Source organism: Falco punctatus (genome assembly GCF_963210335.1).
Source record: "Falco punctatus genome assembly, chromosome: 8".
NCBI lineage: Eukaryota > Metazoa > Chordata > Aves > Falconiformes > Falconidae > Falco > Falco punctatus.
In genome coordinates this window covers 11429179-11451978 of record NC_137588.1, presented here as the reverse complement: position 1 = coordinate 11451978, position 22800 = coordinate 11429179, and the positions used below count along the sequence as shown (strand labels likewise).

The 22800-nt window shown below is 42.8% G+C and overlaps 1 protein-coding gene across 40 annotated transcripts in view; it reads left to right on the top strand.

Annotated features, from left to right (window-relative positions):
• MAP2 (microtubule associated protein 2) overlaps nt 1–22800 on the top strand; it is a 242159-nt gene that overhangs the window by 213376 nt on the left and 5983 nt on the right. For 26 of the 40 annotated variants that reach the window (XM_080398343.1, XM_080398375.1, XM_080398344.1 and 23 more), the window contains 5 exons: nt 97–158; nt 4052–4237; nt 5582–5735; nt 7985–8328; nt 21565–21657. In XM_080398343.1, the coding sequence (XP_080254469.1) occupies nt 97–158; nt 4052–4237; nt 5582–5735; nt 7985–8328; nt 21565–21657 (839 nt within the window). The remainder of the gene's footprint in view (nt 1–96; nt 159–4051; nt 4238–5581; nt 5736–7984; nt 8329–21564; nt 21658–22800) is intronic. The other 14 variants (XM_080398374.1, XM_080398372.1, XM_080398362.1 and 11 more) reach the window with 6 other exon arrangements.

The window sequence follows — 22800 nt, the reverse complement described above, 5'->3', positions numbered from 1 at the left end:
TAGTTCCAAGGCATTTAATTGTTCTAACAAATGTACTAAGTGGAAATGCTTATTGTTATTGTTTTTAACTATCAAGTCTTTCTTTGTGTCTCTCAGCAGCAGGTGGTGAAACTAACCAGGCTCCCAGTGTATTTAAACAAGCAAAGGAAAAACTCTCAGTGAGTAAAATCATCTTATTGTTCATCTTTATGATCTCCGTTTGTCCTCATTTCCTATCTTTTTGTGTTAATTCAGTAAGTGTGTGTTCCATTTAAAATTTGTGTTCCATTAGAATTTGTTTGCCATATTCATTATTCATTTAAAAGGGTAATTAAAGCCACCTTTCCTGAACAAGCTCTGAATTACAGTCCCGGGTAGTAGATGATGACAGTTTGCAGATTCATAGGGGGTACACAGACTCCAAACTGCAAGAGTTGGATGTGTTCAGCATTTTGAGCCAGGACATCCTCTGGGATAAACTATGTACCTTGGCCTTTTCTGCAGCACCCAACTCATAATGCCACCTTGTTCAGTTGCCGTGTAGGCAGAAACCCTCCCCCAGGACTCACTGGATGTCTTCTGATGCACCCCTACATAGCCGTGCATTCTGCAGGAGCCATGCCTGTGTAGAAGTTACTGGCCATTAGCATTTTCTGTGCAATTAAGTGCTTTCTGAATGGCCATTTCCTGGGCTGCCAACTTCTGTCTGTGTTTTAATGTGACAGTTAAGTGCCCTGCCTTCAGCTGCTCTGCAGCCTGTTCTGTTCCCTGTGTTTGGCTCTCCCCCGCTGAGTTTCCTTCAGCAAATGCTGCAGTGCCTCTCCACCCTGCTCCCATGCTGACCCTATGCTCTTCCTGTCCCATCACTCCAGAATCCCCAGGAAATCAACCTACTTTCACTATTCCCTATGCAACTGTTTCTTACATCACCCTGGCACATGCTAATTCACATCTGCAGCACAATGCTTTGTCATTGTAGCCATCATGAGCAGTGAAGTTCCTTAGGATTCCTCTAAATTTCCAAAATATTCCATGGCTGATTCGTTTCATTTGTCTAACTGGATCACCAGTTCATCGGGCAATGAAAAGGTCTGCCTCATAAAGTGCTATGCATTATTTATGAATCATAAGAAATCATTAATGATAACAGCATAACTGATTGGAGAGTTTGGAGGAGCTGTGAAATTCAGAGTTGAAAATCAGCCGTGGATTCTGGGATTTCCTGTGTTTTTTCAGGTCTGATCGATTTCAGCTCATAGCTGGAAAACTGCTAGAGCTTCTTTAGTAGTACAGTAAGAAATATCTGGACAGGTTTCTGGGCTGAGTCAACAGTATGGTTTATTACTGTCTTTTCTCGAGGGATGATCAGCACTCAGCACAAGAGGAGTCAATACTAGCCTATTTTCATAGTCATCTGTGTTCATGCAGTGCTCTAAGTACAAGCAATGCAAAGTCATTCTCTGAAATGGTCTGCTTTCTACACACCTTTCTTATTCCTGTCCTTTACATTATAGCAAAGATCAGAAGTCTGTCCCCTGCTTACTTTCTCTCCCTGCTGCCTTGCTTCTCTGACTGCCACACTCACACAAATCTTGGACATTTTCTCTTCTTTGCCTTGGCTTCACCAGTGCTTTTATAAAGACCTCTGCCTTTTTGTTGTTGTTTCTGCCTGATTTTCAGCTTTTATGTCCTTCAAGTGCAGTCTTTTCCTCTCCACTGGTAATGTGAGATCATCCAAACTGGTCAGTTTTGTTACCCATCTTCAAACTACAGTTTACATACTGCTTTGCAGAACAAGTTCAGGAAAGGCTAAGCAGTTCCATCTGCTGGAAGGAGCTGTGTACCTGTGGTAGCGAGATGATAAAAACATTACTTATGTTAGGAATACCTCTGAAATAAAGTGAGGTTACTGCATCCCAAGTTCAGCAATCCTTGAGTCTTAGTCACGGTTACGTAGATCTTTGTGCTGTGGACAGCTGGCACTTCCAGCAACGTGAATTATAACAGTCAAAGGTAATGTATTGCTAACAGAGAATAAGAATGTTTCTCTAGGTAAACCACAGGCAGAGACTGAGGCGTTTGGTTTCTTTGGTTGCTTTACCAGCCTCAGGCATGTCACTGAAATCTGGTTGGACCAAGGTTCTGCTGCTTTTACTGATACTAAAAAGTGCTTGCTCCCTAAATAACGCTGAAGGGATCTACACTGTGATAATCTCAGAGCAGTGCATTAGCTCAAGGTCATGCATTTTCCCCAGCTGTTCCACTGAAAGATCTCAGTCTCGTCCGTCTTTAGCATCCCCATTAGATGCACGTATTCACCGAGGACACTATGCAACACGAGTAAAAAGGACAAGTGTCTACATTGTGCTTAGAATCTTAATCTGTAAAGAGTTTTCCAGTTGTCTTGGAGGAATTGTTTTGTGTGACCCACAAGTTGGAAAAGATGAAAACCACTGAATGAACATTTGGGCCTCAGACTGTGCATGCTTAGTTATATCTCAAGTTCAGAAAACCAGGTGAAAGGTGTTCACAGAATATTTGCTCCTTGGAGCCACCCAACATAGATACCCTGCTTCCACAGAGTTTAAGCATCAGTAAACACCTTAGTGGATTTGTAAATAATGGCCCAAAGCTTCAAAAGGGACCCATAAACTGAACTATGACAAATCAGTGAAAGTCTGGAGGAGCCTTTGGTGTGACAGAAACACATGTTGTGCAGTTTCTATGTAAAATATTATTCAGTGATTTTTTTGTTTACTCTCAGACAGTGAAATAAGTATTAATAGAAAGAGTCATAAATGTGTTGCAAAATTCATTCTAGGAAGATGTTCTTGCACTTCCATCCTTTGAATTAATTTCTTGTCTTGCTACTCGATATGGATGATGATATCCAGTAGAAGTCCTCTGAGCTGTGTTGTAGGGCTGGGATTGTTTGTTACACAGTTCTGCAACTCTTAATCATATTGATGATGTCACGAGTGATGTTCAGCACACCAGCCTCAGTTTTCTATAGGCAGGGTACTTAGCCTAAGCCAGATACTAGACAATCCATTCTCTTCTCATTTTCTAATAAAGACAACTTAAGAAATAACTTATACACCTTTTCTGAACATTGAGAAGGTCTAGGTGACTGACTTAGATCAAATGCCAAATTTTTCATTGCTAAAGTTCTGTATCAAATCCCATAATTACAGGCCCATTGGGATTGCTCTGATGTAGTATGAATACAGAGAGAATCAGGATCAAATTGCCAAGATAACAGCCCTGCAGTTGTTCTTTGTTTTATCAGTTATACCTGTGGGAGAAGAAAAAAAATGTCACTGAAGCAAGTAGCCTGGTTCTCTTTCAAGGAAATTCTTTTTTTTCAAAGCAGTTAGGCGCTCTTAAGGTTCAATGAAGAATTTTCAATCTCCCCTATTTGTGTTTTGATTGTTCTTTCAAGGGGATATATCATTATTCAGAATCAGAGAAGTATCTGATCACAATGACATGTCAGCTTTTCAACCATATACGGGTTTCTTCATCCCAGAACTCCACATTGTCAATATAAATCTATGAATTTCTGTAGAGTGACACCAAGTGCACAGAATACAGTGTTTGAGGTGCATTAGGGATTTTGTGTGTGCACAGTGGCACAAGGAAGCAATACTGTCTTGTCCTTCTGCCATTGTGGGAATGCTGCTGTAACTTTGCTTTTAAGATTTCCACCATTTTATTCTTGACTGTAGCCCTGGAGGGTTATATTTCAAATGCACAACTTAATTTTAAAGGACTAGGATCTCTTGGTGCTCCTGTAGTTTAGCATTTGTTTCTAATGCAGCCAGCCAGCAGTTGTACCAGTAACTGGCACCAGTTTTGTCCTATTAACACAAGAAAAAAATAGTAACTTTGCCTAGCCCCAGACAGCACAGAACGGAAACTTTCATGCATATCAGAACTGCATAGGCATCATTACCAGACACAGGAAAAGTATTAATTCATAGCTTGGCATTTTTTTTTCGTCCATGTTGCATGTATTTTCCTTTTGTCCAGCTTCATTTGTGTTTTCTTTTGTTTGTTTTCTCATGACTAGACTGCCTCTTTGTCAAAGATTCCTGCCTCAAAGTCTAGAGCAAAGTCATTGCTTCCTCCAAGACCCAGCTCTGCTTGCTCATTAACTACTAAAAGGGCCACTTTTCTCGATACAGACAGTTATTATGTACGGCCCTCCTCAGCAGGCCCAAGAGACTGCTTGCCCTACTCAAAATCAGATGCTAAGGTAAGGTAGCAGATTTGGTAGAGAGAGTTAGCTTGGAGAAATGTAGGTGAACTCCACGGATGACATTCTTTACCCACTGAACTTGAGTAATTCTCTGCGAAGCTTACGTGGGATTACTTACATCCTGATTATCAGGCTACAAGATTTGTGCTACCAAATGTATAAAAATGAAGATTTTCCAGAGGAAACATAAGTGAAATAAGTTATAACTAGAGGGAAATATCTTCTTTCTATTGGTGATATGGATGCTGCTTCATTGATCGCTAAGAAGTTGCACCCATTTGCACGTGGGTAAGTGGCAAGGAACATCAGTACTAATTTGCCTTCCAAGTTCAAAAAACATAATTTTCTACCAGTCAGTATTCTCTGAAAACAAATTCAGTCCCCAGTGTAGGACAGTACAGTTCTAATCACCAGCAACAAGGGCAGAAGCCAAATACTCTAGGAACCAAATTTGGCCTATGCATGGGAACCCTGTTGAAGTTGCAGTACAAATTTAAAGAGGTGTTTGGCAGTCCACCCTAGCTTCCCCATGTTTACATTTCACTTGTGTTTCAAATCAACTTGATGCTGAGTTGATGACTAGCCCCATTTAAAAACTGTTTTGACTATTGACTTCCATTTTCTGTGTAACACTGTGCTTGCTGTGTCTTTTACTGGTTGGGACCATCACCATATTTGTCTTTGAAAGGGCTATATGCTTATGCAAGGCTGTCTTTGGCTGCCCATCCTGTAAGTTCAAAAATATTCTAACATACATGTCCATTGCTCTAACCATGGTAAAAGAAGGTATCTGCTGATTTCAAAAAGTAAAAAGATGAGTATGGAAGTAAATAAGTAACTACAATTAATAGTCCTGCACTCAAAAAAACCCCAAAAAACTGTTGCTAAAAAATTTTCTCTCTAAAAAAATTACAAGTTAGTGTTTGAAAATGGTATTCTAGGCACCAGTATTGCAGTTACTTTGCAGGTAAATTCACATAGGAATTTCACACCTGAGCTCCAGAGAATTCTTTTACTTTCAACTTGCACTTAAAAAAACCCCTTTGTTCCTTCTTAAGAGCCAAATATTCAATCCACCCATATTTGGATCCAAGATTAGCTGTATCTGTCTTAAAGTAGCTCAGAAGGTGACTATTGGGTGTTTTGATGCAGTAGAGAAGGACCAGGGAGCTAAGCAGAGGGTGTTGGGGGGTGGCTGAATCCACACAGGTTCCTATGTGAGTAGTAAACTGAGCCCATAGGGTGAGGTATCCCCCTCTGTGTATAGGTTGAGAGAAATCGCAGGCCAGAGAGGGAGTTTTGAAAACTAAACCTTCCTTTTTTTTATTTTGCTGCTATTAGGATGGAGTAAGCAAGAGTCCCGAAAAGCGTTCCTCTTTACCAAGACCTTCCTCTATCCTTCCTCCTCGAAGAGGTGTATCAGGAGACCGAGACAGAGAAGATAACTCTCTCTCCCTCACAGCTTCACTTTCCTCTTCAGTACGACGGACTACCCGTATGTTTTTTGCATATTAACCTTCTCCTACTGCTGTGCGTGTCTCCCATCCTTGTTACATTTAGCATCATGTGTCCCTACCTTTTATGCAGAGGGGTAGGTCTGGGGTTTGCTGTTGGAAATCAGAGCCCCACAGACTGATTTTGTTCAGGTAACAAGTGCTGAGCAGCAAGGGCTTGAAACGAGGGACAGGAAGCACCCCTTCCATAGCCTGCAGTGCCCAGAGCGAGGACTGCTGTTCAGGCTAATCACTGACACTAGGCAATGCCTTTGCAGGAAGCTCAAAGCCAGGTAAGATATTTAACACAGGGCATTTACAAACAGCGGGAAGAAAAATGAGACAAACCTGAAGCAGGCAATGTAAAATATTCTGACGGATCTTGGAAAAGTGAACCTAGTAATTACAGTCAGTAATTTGCTGTTTCATAGTAATGATCTCCCTGTGGTCTAATCCTAGGGTAAAAACTCTGCTGAGATGTTACCTAGTGGAATGAGTCACTAGGAGAAATTAGGATAGTAAACCAGCCAAGGTCCTTTTATGTGGACCAATGTTAGCAAATCACAAGGCAAAAGAAATTACAGACAAAGAGAATTTTATCATGTACCCCCAGAATTTTTAGCTAGATTTGCATTCATCCGAGGCCTCAGAACCTGGATGTGGCTCCCTGATTTCCAATAGGAATTCCTCTGTGTTCTCTCATTAAAAACCAATCTCAGCACTTTTTAAGACAGCTTAAGGGAACTAGATGATTAAATTTGACAAAAACAGCCCTTTGAAAGTCTTGGGTGATGCTCCAAGGGTAAAACAGAGACCCTTTGTAAGCAGAGTGACCCCCAGCTGGCACAGCAGCCCATTCTGCTGACTAAGAGTGAGAGGCCATTGAGCATTTGCCAATGTGGTGATGGCCTGAGGAATGAAAAATAAATATACCAAAGCTGCAGGGAGCTGGGGAAAAAAAATAAATCATTCCCGTTCTGTCTCGGTATAGTGAGAAAGTTCTGGTTTAGGGTTGATTTGGAAAGAAAGAAACCATTCAGGGAAACTGGAGGTAAGTGTGGAGTATGTTCCATCTATCTAATGAGTTATGCAGAGAAAAGAGTTTCTCCTGGACCCCAGGGGCAGCAGTGAATTGGGTTTGGTCCACCAGCATTATATAAACAGAATGATTAACAAATACTTTAAATGAGATTTTGATTAGTCCTGCTGGTTGCTGTAGAGAGGCCCATTGGATCTATAGTTCCTGAACATTTTAAAGATGAAAAACTATGTTCACCCCTTTGGTATCAGGGTTCCCAGGTTTTGGTGGCTGGTTTGTTTTGTTTGTTCTTTCTCTCCCTGAGTATTCTCAGCGAAGCTTTAGTTCCAGCAGCATATGGAGGTATCTCAGTTTCTGTTTATTTGCGTTTTGAGAGTTACAAGCAGAACTGGCTGCGGAAAGCGCAGTGCCACTCCTAAACTGATTCTTGTGCTCAATGAAAAGGACTGACAATGCCATAACACTGAATGGAGCTACTACAAAATGTTACAGCATTTATTTATTTTGAACTTGCGTGCATTAACTGGAATGTGACATTTAATTAAGGTTGCCTTCTGTAATTGCTTTCTTTCACTGCACTCATGAGAAATAGCAATTGAATGCGAGGGACACCTGCCCATCCACACAACAGAGCTATGACTTGTTCATCAGCCAAATGCTCACCCAGGCTTCAACTGGAGATACCAGATTACCGGCAGTGGTATGTGACCAGCAGCAGCCAGGTACTCGGAGCCTTTAGTTTCAGGATTACAATCAGAATTTTTCCCACTCTCTCGTTTAACACTCATATCCATTGAAATTGGTGACAACATTCTTACTGGCTAGTCAGGTTGTCAGATCAAGTCCCAAAGGTTAGATTCCAAGGGTGCTTCTCGTCCTTTCCCCAAAACAGAATTCAGTGTGATATTGTACATGGTTTACCAAGCTTTGCAGGAAGCATAGGTGTTACGGGAAGCACACCTGTGTTACAGAACAGAGAGCCCAGTTACCATATAGACAATTTACCAGCTCAGTCGCACATGACAAGGTAGCTCCTGGCAGATTGATTAGTAAGACACAGAGGTAGACATCCAGTCTGCTGTTCCAGCCCTAGCATGGCCGTATTAGAGCTGCATCTCACTTGGCAGACAGGGCTGCAGTCTTGAGAGGTACAGAGGGAAGAAGACCTGTATATCTGTGGGTCTAATGCTGTGATTTTTTTCTTGCACGTAGGATCAGAACCAATTCGTAGCAGAACAGGGAAAAGTGGAACTTCTACCCCCACTACTCCTGGCTCCACTGCCATCACTCCAGGGACACCACCAAGCTACGCCTCCCGTACGCCAGGCACTCCAGGGACACCCAGCTACTCCAGAACCCCACACACTCCTGGGACCCCCAAATCTGCCATACTGGTTCCTACTGAGAAAAAAGTTGCCATAATTCGCACTCCTCCTAAATCCCCAGCCACTCCAAAGCAGCTACGAGTTATTAATCAGCCTCTACCTGACCTCAAGAATGTCAGGTCCAAAATTGGATCAACAGATAACATCAAATACCAGCCTAAAGGGGGGCAGGTAAGGATTCTACTCTTTATGTTCATCCATATGTGATTTAGTCCTATGTGTGCGCTTTTGGGATAGGTATGAGATGACAGACGTTTTGAGTTGCCTCGCAAACGCTGCTTCTACTGTCCATACATATTGTTTGTTTAAATGATGTTAAATGGCGAGAGCTAGGACAATCTTCAGAAAGTATTTTGTCACCTGAAAACTAACAGTGCCTCACTGAGACCAGTTGAAAATTTTCAAACAAGAGTTTGCACTTCATGCCATAGATCTGTTTCAGCCTGAGTCTCAGCAGTTGCTGCTTTCTTAGTCTTCATCACAACCATCACAAATGAAAGAGGTTTGTTTTAATTCAAGCAAGTGTCAATTCAACCTAGATAGATGTTAGCAGGATTGCATAGCATCATGACCTTTTCCTGTGTCATTTTACGTAACACATGCATTGTGTTGGGTGATGTTACTGATGGTTGCAGCCTCCAACCTGGTAAATCTACCCCCAGTTAAAGATGATGGGAGGGGACAGACCTGTTTTTCTGTAGAGTTTGAATAAGCAGGAACAGGCCTTAAATTTTATTAAAAAAAAAAAAAACAACCCTAAATTGTGTATTACATAAACTGGAGAATGTACGTAATATAAGAAAAGGTGAATGTGTAATAAGGGAGATCAGGATTTTCTGTTCTCACTCTCTGAAAGAACAAGAATTCAGGGACATGTTGATGCAGTTAAAAGGCAAAAAAAAAAAAAAATACTGTTTCATACCTTGCAGAGTTTTGCAATGAAGTGCATTTTCATGAGGATTGCTTTTGGCTGAAGACTAAATATGTATGTAGGGCAACAAAATCATAGAATGGTTTGGGTTAGAGGGGACCTTAAAGGTCATCTAGTTCCAACCCCCTCCAGCGTGGCCTTGAACACTGCCAGGGATGGGGCCTCCACAGCTCCTCTGGGCAGCCTGTTCCAGTGCCTCACCACCATCACAGTGAAGAATTTCTTCCTTATAGCTGGTCTAAATCTACCCTCATTCAGTTTAAAACCATTAGCCCTTGCCCTATCATAACAACCCCCGCTAAAAAGCTTGTCCTCATCTTTCTTATAAGCCCCCTTTAAGTACTGGAAGGCTGCTAGAAGGTCTCTCCAGTGCCTTCTCTTCTCCAGGCTGAAAAGCCCCAACTCTCAATCTGTGTTCATAGGAGAGGTGCTGCAGCCCTCTGACCGTCTTTGTGGCCCTCCCCTGGACTCATTCCAGGTCCATGTCCTTATTATGTTGGGGGCCACAGAGCTGAACACAGTGCTCCAGGTGGGGTCTCACAAGAGCAGAGTAGAAGGGGAGAATTGCCTTCCTCAGCCTTCTGGCCATGCTTCTTTTGGTGCAGCCCAGGGCTCGGTTGGCTTTCTGGGCTGCAAATGTACATTGCTGGGTCATGTTGAGCTTCTCATCCACCAACACCCCCAAGTCTTTCTCCTCATGGCTGCTCGCAATCCATTCTCTGCTCAGCTTGTATTTGTGCTTGGGATTGCCCCCACCCATGTGCAGGACCTTGCACTTGGCCTTGTTGAAATCCCCTGTTACTACAGACAGAACTTAGCAAACTTTGGAAAGGACAGTAAAGGTGTAGGCTTTTAAGCTAAGCAGAAATTTTTGGAGATTGAGGAAGAATCAGATAGGAAGTCCCATATATCTTCCTGAGATATGGTGTTTATACCTTCCTCTGAAGTGTCTCTGTTGAATGCCCTACCAAGCAGAGCTAAGGCCAGTGCTGGAATAGTCTCTCATTTGAGGCAATGCAGAAATGGTAGCACAGAGGGCATTCAAAGCCAAAATTACATCCAAGCAATTTGTCTTTCTGTTTGGAAGAACAGTTGCTCTAGCTTACAGGGTTAAGCATTCCATTCTATTAATACTTAAAGAGTTATAAAACCATTTATAACCTTGAAGAAATTCTATTTTATTTAGAAACAAAGAGGCTGAATGAGGGAAAAGAATATAGCTTACCAATATTTATGCCAAAAATATAGACAACTCAGTCTTGCGGGTGTAAAAAAATTATGTTGATTTATTTTTTGTAAAAAGCACCTGTTCATTTCATACTGATTTTGGACACAACCCCACAAGGAAAACACCCAGTGCCCCCAGCTCCCTTTTCTTCCCTGGGATTGCTGCGTGACAGCAATGGCAGTGTGAGTGCTTTAGAAAAGGTTCACTTCTCAACTACCTCCAGGGACAGGGCATCAGGGTGAAAAACATGCTCCCCCATTCAGCTCTCCTGACAAGACATTCCAGAAAGTTGAGTTGCACAATGTTTCCTGATCAGATACTTACATATATGTATCCGAGTTTTGGAATTCATAGTGAAATGTACTGAACAGTGAGGTTTGCCTAATTCTGTCTCAGAAAAAAATAATAAATTTGATCAAAGCTTAACACTGGAACCCTACATCTACCATAGATCTTCCAGAGAAAAAAACCTTGGCTTATATTTTAAACTGTATGGTATCTCTTAGGTGTTGATCCTGGTTTTATGGTAAATTAACACTTTCACTGCTTTCCAGGATTTGGACGGTAGCCAGTTAGATAAAGTCAGGAAGACAATGCCTTCAGCAAAGTTTCTTCTCTGTTATTTTTGCAAGTGTCTGTGTAATTATTTTGTACAGGAGTCAAGTCCCATTTGACATATTGCATGGCAGACGGTCACAGTGCACAGGGGCTTCAGGAGGCTCGGAACACGAGTTCAAACTGTGCATCTGGATGAGCATTCCTCAGAACAAGCCCAGGTGCTGGACATGGGGCTCAAAACCAGCACCATGTTAGCCTGTCCTCCTCCTCCCTGTTACTCTTTGTGGACTGTAACAACCTACAAGACCAGGGGCCTGGGCCCACAGCAAATCGTATTTCTTTGCAAACAGCACGCCTAGACAGCTATGTTTCCTGAGCAGTTCTATAGAGTTGCACAGAGTCTTCACTGGATACCGAAGGATGGCACAGCAGTTGGTATTTCAGTCTTTCAGAGATCACAGGGGAAATCTGCTGGGTGGACGTAATGTCATTGAAGCTAAAGCATTTTTTAATTCCCAGTGGTATGTGGCTATCGAGCTGTGGAGAGACTCACTGAGTTTTTCCTTTATGTCTCCTTTATGCCATAGTTGCTCAGTCTAGACAAGAGGTTTCAGAATGAATTCTTTTCCAGTTTCTGCAGTTGAATTTCATAGGGTCTGTGAGAGGAACACGTGAAAGCTAATTTCATTTCCTTGTGTCTGCTCAATTCTTCAGTGTCCGGTGGCAAATACTGCACTGGCTGAAATGAGCTGTTATCTGCTATCTGCTTTTAGTGATGATACATGAAACAAACAGAAAGCTGTGTAAGTTTTATAACCTGAAATGGAAGTGCTGATAGTGATAACCACACAAAAAACAAGCAGACAAAAAGCCAGCGTATATCTGGGCAAGTTAAGTACATAAACATGACGTGCAGATCCCTAAATGAATACAGATATGCAGCCCAAAAGTGTCATTTGGAGACAGACTATCCTTTTTTACCAGAGGCATGTCTGAACCTAGTACAAGGTCTTTTCTTAGCTTACAGCTGTCCTAGAGAAAGCAGCCACACTCTGAGACTGCCAGAGGCTAAGGTGCAGAGCTGAAGAAGCAGGGGATGTTTGAATGCTAAATAAATCAAGAAATACAGTGCTTCAGCCTTGAATTTCATCAAAAGCTCATCAGACAGCAGACTGATTTTACTTCAGCTCTGACTTGCCAGCCACAGAAACAAAGAAAAGGAGAGAAATTGCTCCACCTGACAGGGGGAGGAGGGGAAAGAGCATGCTTCTAGGGGAAGAAGCAAGCTAACTTTGCACTGCATTAAGCTCCTGCTAGGAATAGATGGCTTGAGATGTTTTTAATTGGTATTCTGCAGTCTGGAGAGATGAGAGCTGCTCTGCTCTGTGATGCAGCCAGTAGGTGGTTGTCTGGTTTTCTCTTTATAGTAGAGTATGGTGAAATGTATCATTCTTGGCAAAGCTCAGAGGCGACTTGCTCATGGGTATGTCTGCTGGGCTTCAGATGGATTTTCGCACCGCATCAGCTGTGGAGGAAATGCTGTGCTTTCAAAAGTAACCCATTTGCATCTGTTATTTCTCAGACAGCCCAAGGAAGCATGGGGGAACGGGGGGAAGGGGTTTTAAATCTGTTTCAGATGCCAAGACTGGGCTTTTTCTTTTCTGTTCAGATTATTTTTCTTCTTGAAATTCCATCTATGGATGTGGTTTGTACCATATTAGAGAACAAAAGTGCACTAATTGAATCTTTTTGTTACTGACCAGGCAGAATATTATAGAAAGCATCATAGGCCAGCAACCAAGGATAGATTTCTTTTAATTTAATCTGAAAATTTATATCTAAAATCTCAGCCGTGGGCAAGAACTTCAGTGGATATGAGTCAGCATAGCTTCATCGAAGTGAATGGAGCTGTACAGACTAGACTGCCATGCAAAAGGTTTAAACTACCAATAACTATAGTAACAGCCAGGCACCTTGTAAGAAGTAAGATGACACATAGAAAAATGAAATGCTTAAGCCATATTGAAGAATGAAGTGTTCCTTGAAGGTTTTTAGGAAGATTAAGTACAAACTTTACCATCTTTCCTAAACTGTAGAAAATGAAGTGCAATAAGTCATGGGTCAGAAAGTCTGAATAAATTGATGACATCACTATTCAGTCCAGAAACTAAAAAAAGGTTGGCAAGGAGAATAGGCATCTGCATTAGATGATAAAACAGACTGGCACAAGGAAAGATAAGACATCTCAGAGCTGGGCAGGGGAGGAAGCTTGGATAAATATCTGTCACTGTATTTGAACAATTTTTTATTAGCTTCAAAATCAATTTGGATGGCAGGAGAGATTCCCTCACAACACACACCCCTGCATCATCACAATTTACAACCCCATCTACAGAGAACAGTAGGCTCCTGAAGTGTTCCCTGCCTTGGCTGCCACGATGCAGTCAGTGCAGAGACAGACAGGTCTGGTGGCGCACCAGAGCTGAGCACCTCCTGAGAGAACTGCAGGTCAAAAAGGAATTCAGGAAATTCCCCTTGAGATGGCATCTTAAGCACTCCTCTCCGTCCTGTTTCACACGTCTTTGCACCACATTATGAACACTAATGACTGCCCAAAAATTAATCGGAAGTTCTAGGTTATATGCTATTGGTGCACTGGCTGATGAAGTATCCTGAGAGGTAGTGGAGAATATAGCCCAACAAAAAGCGCAGTCTGAGCTGTTGCTGAGTTCCATTCTGTCTCCCGTCTCCTTCTGGTACGTTATGCACTTCTTCTCCAATCCATTGTGATCTGCAGCATAGCTGAGCCAAAAACACTTTGGCCCAAGTTAAGAGAATGTCCCTGCTCAGGACAGCAATGAACATAAAGGAGCTTGTGAGGTTCCAGCTTTGGTGCTTTCCCTAGCCAGAGCCACAGGAGGCAGCTGTACAGGGAGATGTGGATTGACATAGTAACTTTGTTGTTAAAATACTTGGCTAATGAGAGACTGGGAGGCAATTGTTTCCACACTGTTAGCTGCATTCATTGGAATAAGTTTCTGCATTTACCAAGTCAACAGTTCACAACTGTAAGACAAATTCATCTCTGTCAGTCTCCTTTTGTTTTCCTTATACATTCTGGGTTTTGTGGATTTGCAAGACATTTCAAGGGATTTGTCCTGGACTGAAAATTAGAGACTAATTCATTCTTTTTTAATTGCAGATCTACAAATGCAAAGAGAAATTAGGAGTTTCAGGCACACCTTCAAAACTCTGTCATAGCACAAACCCCTCATTTTTAACCTTGAAATTCAGAGTTTTGGCTGATCGTTGTGGATTGTACAGAAATAACATCTTGCAGCTCCTGTGTTCAGACTGCACTCATTTAATGGAAGGCTTGCCCGAGTACAGTCTGTACAGTTAAGCCTTGAATTATTCTGGATAAAAAGCAAGATCATCTTCCTGACTCATATTTTAGAAAAATGAAGCAATCGTTGCCAGGCTCTAGCAAGTTTCAGAAACTTTCTTTGAGGAAAGAGGTTGGTTTGGTAGAAATGAGCAGGAAACTAGGACTTTCTATCCAGATCTAACATTCACTTTCTGTGTGGCTGGGACAGAGTAACATCACTGCTCTGCCTCAACCATCTGTAAAATGCACATCATTTTACAAAACTTGCTCATTGAGGGCAAACTGTGAACCATGACTGAGAGAGTCACAAGCTGTCTGATGGGGCTCTAGCCAGTAACAAAGCTTCCACTGACTACAGTAGCCATAAACCAACACTTTTCCCTCTTTTGAAGGCAGTTGGCAGCAGTGCACTGATTTCTGCCAGTCAGATGAGAGTGTGTTCGATCTGTCTACCTAGAGTTGAAGGTATCACTTTGTGAAGGATTCAGTATCTTTCCATCAACTACAGTAGCAGCTTAAGTGACCGGTTCCAACTCTTAGCTGCCTAATGTTAGAGAAGACAAATCCCAGCTGTGACATACCATACTCTGTTGGTGTCCTATTAATAGCAAGGGGAGAAGCTGATTTTTTTTTTTTTTCTGGAGTAGATTGAAATTGCCAGGACATAAGTTCCTAGAAAGTCTGAGTCATCCCAGGAGCAAGTTCAGCAGAGGAGGCTTTTTCACCTGTGCTCTAACTCGTCTACATTTTGAGAAATAAAATGGGGAAGGTTGTTCTTTTGGAAAAAAAAAATCAGGTAATATATAATCTGGTTTAGAGCTGTTTGGTCATATAATAGTGTTGTCTTTCATGGAAATGTGAGAGCAAGAGTTTATTTTGCTATATGGGAAATGGCAGGAAGGAAAGGGTAAAAATATCAGGTTTTATCTGGAAATTTGGATTTGAACAATAAAAAGAGATGCTAAGGGACACATCTGCTGAGCTTTGGGAAAGCCAGCTTGTACGAAGAGATACATACAAGATTATTTTTTTTTTAACTTGAACTGAACAACCTACTTTTCTCCATTATGCTAAAGAAAATCCAGACATAGTGACTCAAAACTCATCCTTTCTTAAAGGTTAGGCAACTGATTTGAAAACTATGAGAGCTGACGCTCAGCATTTGATACTTGAAACTACTTGTACTCTTTCCACGAGTGGGGACTGTTGCCTTTAAAATTTAAGTATCAAACTCTGTAGTTACGTAAAATCTGTTTCGTTGGGTTTTTGTTTAAGGGACTACTAAAACAAGGACCACCCTGTATTTCAGGTGGATTAATTGAGCTCCTAGGATCTTTTTGATTTCTTTTAACATTCTTTTGATTGGCTCCCCACATGTAGTAAGGAGTATGATTACAGAGCACATGTTACAGTTCATCTGACATGGATCCTGTACTTCCCTGAGCTGTCTGTTCAAATCAGTTGTTGTTTCTTGACTGTAAACTCTTTGGCATGGAAAATGGTCATTTTGCTTTGTATTTCCCAGCACAATTATGCAAAACCTCTCAGTGTTTTTTTATAGGCCTTTTCTCCCTTTATCGGTAGGGACATGCCTAGTTCAGTATGGCCACCTTATTAATTAGTTGAATACACTGATTTCAAGTAGGTAGAAAGAAGCTTGTAAGTCAGCCATCGTTGCACTGTCCCATGCAAGTATTAGACATGGCAGATTGCAAGACACCTCTTTGATTTTACTCATACTTTCCACTGAAAGCACCTATTTTCAGTTGTTTCTAATCGTTTCACAGTTTAGCTGTTCAGGCTGAAATACTACGTGCTGTGTCTGTCTCTGGGTACGTTTTTAAGAGTCAGAAATGAACCAATCTTGTTCCCCCTTTAAGAGGAGCAAGAGAAGGATGATACGTTATTTTGTCTATGCTATGTCCAGTGCAGCCTTTTCTTTTGAATCTCACTAGCTTGTAGGCTGGCAGCTTCACCAGTGTTGTGTATCCAGTAATTTTAGGAGTGCAAAGGCTGAACATGGTTGCAAGCTCTGTTTGTAGATGTGGAAAGTCTGAGGCACAGTCTTTCTCTTCAAGGACTTTGCTAAGCCAAATAAATACTCTTCCCCCTCCCTTTCCTCTACCTGGAGCCTCTGCCAGGAGCATGAAAACTGTAGTATCATTTGTCCTTGGCAGCATATAGATTTGGAAGCACTTAGAATTGCTTCTTGATTCTAATCAGGTTTTAACCTTAACCTTGCTTCCAATGCAAGGCCAGTTCTTGTCTCATTCAATCCCTGTGTTAACCAGCAGACCAAACACTGAAATAATGTCTAGTTCCTGGGATGTAGCTCTGTCAAATTACTATGATGCTGTGGTAAGTAGGAGGAACCTGCCCTTTTTGATAAGTCGTTAGGAGTCTGGGAGCTTTTCCCAATATCACAGCCCCACAGCATGTTTGAACTGCAAGCAGTGCCAAGCTAGAGTATTTTTAAACACTTCAGACACAGTGTTTGTGGTAGAGCTTCTCAGAGGCCATAATTGCAAGGCAGGGAGAACATAAATCATCAGCATCTTGGAAAATAAATTCAGAGCCTGTAATTTCATCAGCATCACAATATTTGTTCTTCGAGTATCTTTGTTTTGGTGTGTACTAGTGTCATACACCATGGGAAGGAAGCTGTTTACGGATTCTGTGCCCAGATGCTGGTAAGTTAGGGGCTTTCCCTCTTGTGACAAGTAGCTGAACTAAATGATTCTATGCACCCATGGAACATATTTTTTTCTTTCATAAGCAGTTTTCAGTTATTGATGTCTTTAGCAGTGAGGCACAACTGAACTAAATTCTCTTGCATTTCTCTGCCTTTCTGCTCATCAAGAACCTAGCAGTGCAGTACTGACAGAGGAGGGCCTGCCTGAGGTCATGTCAGCCAGCTAAACCCCAAAACATCCCCTCTGGTCTAGTGTAGATGTTGCCCTTGGACCACAGCCCTTTCCTGTTTAGATTGCCAGTCAGGCCAGAAGGGAATTAGTTTACCCCGATGAGTGCAGATCAATATATTCTTCATCTAAATTAACTGTGGGGAAAAATACCTTCAACACTTGGTTTCCTAGCAGACTACTCGTAAATGCCCTGAATCTCCCAGTACTTTTACAGATAGCATTCAAACAGCACAGAAGGTATTGGAGCACAGTGTCTGATTCCTGCTGGGGATTACCTAGAAGTACTGTGAGTCAGTGAGGCTGTGGCCCTGGGCTTCAGTTTTGGACTAGTCACCAGAGGACAGAGTGGGGAGAGGGTCTTGTCAGACTTTCAGAGCTTCAGAGAGAAGCCAGTTTTTCCTTGGGCAATGTGGTTTTCTGGAATAAACCCAGCATTGTCTGTAACGCTTAATTTCTCCACTGTGGTTTCACTTCATAAAGCTGAGGAACCTCAGCTTGGTCATGATCAAATTACTGACTTCCAGGCCCTATCCAGCATACCTGGGCAAACCAGTGCTGGATCAGAAGAGAATGTACCCATTTCAGACTGGCAAATCAGCACAAGTGTTACGAGGGACTGTCAGGACATCATCTTGTTGGGATGTTTAGTGAGTGTGAAGAGAAAGCTCACTAAAGGGACTAAAATGTTCCCTTTCCTGAGTGAGAGTATGAACAGGCTTGATCATTCATTTAATGCACAGCACAACTGAAGTGCATATATGTACATCCCTACAACACCTCCACCCCCATATAAGATGTACATACACATTCAGGAACACTGAGACCTTCCTGGTGAGTCATGGTGTTCATGCTGTCTCTAGTGCAGGCAGCTGCATCATCTAATTCCTTTCATCAAGCGCCATCATAAAAGTTTATAATTTTCTTGTTGTAGCTCTGTTCCCTTGGGAGGCAGCTCCAGAGACTCCCAGCTCTGGTAATTACAAATTTCCCTCTAGGTTCCAGCTTCAAATAATTCACAGTCAGTTTACACTCTTTGTTTGCAAGCCAAAGTTTCTCTTTAGCCTAAATAGTTCCTGTCCCTCTCTGGTACTCTCTCTCTCATGTTTACAGACTGATTTCTCAAAGGAAACAAAGCTCATGCAGTCACGCTGTCTGGCTGGCAGTCTCAGCCTTCCTCAACTCATTTGTAACTTGTTGGCTGATTTCAACCAGTGCTGGCAAGGGAGCAGTGGTTAGAAACACAGGTGGTCCCTCCAAGTTGGGTGATACTTTTTGACTGGATACGAAACAGAGACTCAGCATAACACAGTCATTGGTGTAAAGGCAGCGATAACTCAGCCCTCCTCCACAATCAGAGACAACAAACAGCTGATGGGTTGTGTATGGGCTTCTGTTCGCCGGGTCTAGCAGCTTGGGAGATACTGCTGGCGAGAGGGGATCGCTGAAGAATATAGGGTGGAGGGATTAAGCAGTTTAAAGCCTTCAACTATAGGAAACAAGACGCCATTAGTTTGTGGAACATTTAGTTATAGAGGGCAGTCATGATTTCAGTATGTGCAGGGATATTGATATATTCCAGGAAAGTGAGAAACAGATCATCGGGGAAAACCTGGATCACTGTAGCTCCTCCCTTGCCAGATGATCAGCACAACACATCCATATCACTCAGCTCACTTCAGCCCTCAGCATAGGACATAAATGATACATAGGTCTCCTGCTGGCCCCTCTACACAGGGGCACATTTCACCAAGTAAGACAGAAGATAATTGACATGATTGGTCCTTTACATATCTGCTAGCCAGGTCCATAGGCCGTGAGACTCATAAATTGTCAGACTTCTGGGTGCAAATCAACCTTTAGGCACTTGATCAAAGGCACCCTCTCAACTTATCACCTTGCTTTGGCTTCATTTTAAGCTACAGGCCCCCAGTGCACAGCACTGAGGTCTTGCCATGACCCCTAAGTTAGCATTTTCAGAGCAGATGCTTCCCTGTGGCCATTGCTAAGAGGTACTGCTGATCCATTGCTGAGAGATGTGCTCAGAAAGTGCTAGGAAGGTTTTCTGTTTTGCCCAGTTGTGTCTGGCCTGAAGCTGTCTGAGAGCCAGATCTGACTGCACATCTGACATGTGTTTCTGTAACTGATGTGACACCTGTCTTCTATAGTACCGCGTTACATTTTTAAAGGAATAGTATATTTGGAGAAAGCACAAGCATAAAACTCCAAAGGCATTTGCATACAATGTTTCAGTGTACGTTGGTTTACTTGAAAGGATTAAGCAGATAGGAGGGAGAAAGACAGAAATTGGTTTGCCTGCAGAAGATGCCCTTCTGAAGGTGACCTACAAGTTGTGGGATTTTCTGGTGCTGTTATCACCCTTATTGCTGAGCATGCCATCACCACAGATCTTTAACAATTAAAGCAAGAGAACACTTAACATCCTAATGGTTCGAATGCTTTAGCAGTTATGTTATATGTAATGAGGGGGACCCACGAAACAGCTTGCTGTGAAGGAATTCTTCACATTGGCTGCAAAGTGTGATCCTCTGAAAGTTTCTTCTTGGAGTTTACTGGACTTAAGTCAAGGGTGTGCTCCAGATGCTCAGTGCCTGAGGATTTGACTCGTTACCTAAATGTGATGTTATGCCCACTGCAGGAGCCAAAAGCTGCAAAATCTGATATCCCTGTAAGGGGGCAAATAGTCTTTTCCTAGTTTGGAGAGGTCAGGCACAGAGAGGGAGTGTCTCAGATTTATTAGGGAGCCTGGGGCAGTTTGGGGACCTGAAGCCAGGAAGCAGAAACTGCACAAAATTGTTCTTCCTCCCACTGACTGCTTCAGCTGGTTTGCAGCTGCTTTGTGTTCCTGGAGTGGTAAGAAGCTGCAATAAGGTGCTCCGGTGTATTTTTCCCTCTCTTTTATCTCAATGTTGCTTTGTTGCTGTAGGTTTACTTACAACAGCAGCCAACAGGACTGTTCTAAGTCATATGTCAGTGAAGCTCATTTAGCAAAATTAATAGATAGTGCCCAAAATTCTGTGGCTTTCTGTACAGGAAAGAGTGTATATTCATATTAATAATATAGAGATAAATAAAATCCAACATAACATTTGAATAGACTTCATATTTACCTAGAGAAAGAATATGTTGCACAGGTGGCACTCTGAGTAACTAAAAGCTTCTAGTGCGAAGAAGGCTCTGGTGCAGCCTCAGCCAGAAACACCTTCTCACACACCTGAAAAGCCTAATACTGGTGAGGACAGTCCCCTGCCCTTGTGCAGAAAGAAGTCTGGAAGTGGTGTCACTCAGGTGTGTACCGTACACCCAGTTGTCCCTGCCTGCTGGTAATGGCCATCCAGCAGCACATCAATCCCTGGGAGGGTAATTACTGGTGGCACCTGAGTTCTGCCAGGTGGAGGAACTGCTGTGACATGAGGGTCAAGATCAAGGTCAAGCATGGGATAATGTGGCCTCCCTTTGTGGAGTGCACCTCCAGGCACTGCCATATGCCTGCAGTGCACCTGTGGCTATGGTAACAGAAAAAATGTGGGCTTCCGACATCTGTAAGGGAGACCGGTGCCATCAAGGGAAGGTCAGGTACTTGTTCTGCCAGAAACAAAGAGCACAGGAGAGAAACACAGTGCCGCTAGCACCAGAAAGTTGTAACCAATTTTATGGCCAGCAACAGAAATCAAGAAGCAGTGATTGCAGCTGTAGGTTTCCAGATGCTGTTGTTTTCTGCATTGCTCTTTAGTAGATGACAGTAAAGAGAGTGAGCAGTAGAGAGCTCTGGTTTCAGTTTAATTAATTTTATCAGTCCCCTTTCACGGGACACTCTGAGGTCTGTTGTATGTATGTAGCCACTGCTACGACTGTATGGCAGAAGGAGGGGCGAAATACCTCTGGATTTGAACCCATGCCTGAGCTGGCTGGATCTGGGTTTTCTGCATCAAAGGCTGGAGTGCTGAGCTGTGGGAAGGAGGGTTTACATCTTTACCTTGTGGCCAGTTCAGCAGAAACACTGGTCATCGCTCCAGAGAACTTAGGACAGGCTGTCCAAGGACTATTTCCAGTCCAGAGAAGCAAAGAATTCTTTGAGTTTTTCAGGGGAAAGGCACCTTTCATATCTCTCATCATGAAAACTTTCCCCTTTATATTTCACCGCCACTTCATGAGGTAGAAAAAGAGAAGCATAGTGTATTTGCATAGGCTGTGTTAATATACCAAGCATAGAGAGTCACGTGGTTTACTTTCTCACGTTTCAATACAAGTGTCAGATGAAGTAATCACAGCAGGAGGTAAAATTACCCTGGCTTCCTCATCCTGCAGCCTGATGGAGTGTGTGTACAGTATATAGTAAGTTACCTCCAATTCCTTTTAGGTTAGGATTTTAAACAAGAAGATCGATTTTAGCGATATTCAATCCCGGTGTGGTTCCAGAGATAACATCAAACATTCTGCAGGGGGAGGAAATGTAAGTAGTACAGACACCCTGTGAACAGGCATCTCCACTGTGGTGACCCACCTTGCACAGCCAGACCCCTCTGTCTCCCTTCCTTTCAGCACTATTTTCCTTCTTGCTATTGTTTCACATGTGAGTCTGGTCTGGTAGTCGTGTGAGCCCTGTGTATGCAGTGGTGGCCTCCTGATCTTTCTCCATAGAGCACAACACATTTCCAAAACTTGGACAGGAAAAGAAAATGAGAAAAGAAGGGTTATCTCTAAGTGCCCAAAGGTGCAGACAGTAAAAGTCCAGTGTGAGCCAAAATGGTTCAGTGTCTTTCATGGGAGTGGCCCAAGAAAGTAATTTCCAGGAAGAAACTGCAGCTCACAGTGAGACTCCAGCCTTGTACCTGGGTATCTTCCAGTGCTTCTGTCCTTCCTAAGCTAACCTTGCAGTTACATGTATTCATCAGAGAGGAAGAAGAAAAATAAAACATAAGGACAAAGAAAGCTCAGAGAGAGGGTGTGAGCAGCCAGCATGCTGAGTGCTAATGTTAATGTCACAGCATTATTCCAGTATAACAAACTGAGGTTGCTCAGGGTTTGGCCACATGCCCATTAGTTCCAGCAGTCATGCCGGAACAGCTGAAGGTGGTGGCTATGACAACCCTGACAGAAATGATCAGTTCAGGTGGGAGAGCTGATGGCGTGGGCATGTCTGATCCAAACAGATTCAGCACAGCCACCGGTGCTGGCTTAAGTCATTGCTGGTGATGTGAGCAAACCAGTGGCTTTGCAGTCATTCTGAAGCTCCTGTCTGGCTTGGAGAGGCTGCAGCTTCTCAAGACCAGTGAACACAGTACTGTGATTGTGGGCTGCATATGAGAGCACGATAAGGTGAGAGTGTTGCTCTGTGGCTGTTCCAAAGTGGGGCTCACCACAGTCATAGTAATGTGGCCGGCAGCAGAGGAAAGGGAGGGTGCCTGTGCTGCTGCCTGGCTGAGCAGAGTGGTGCCACTGCTCTCCTGTGAGCACCACCGAGCCGAGCGGCTGGCTTAATACCAGCCAGCTCAGGTACAGCTGCGGGAGTCACATCTGTAGATTCATCAGACTCTCAACAGCAGATTGACATGAAATGCATACCATATTTAGATGCAGAAAGATATGGAACAGA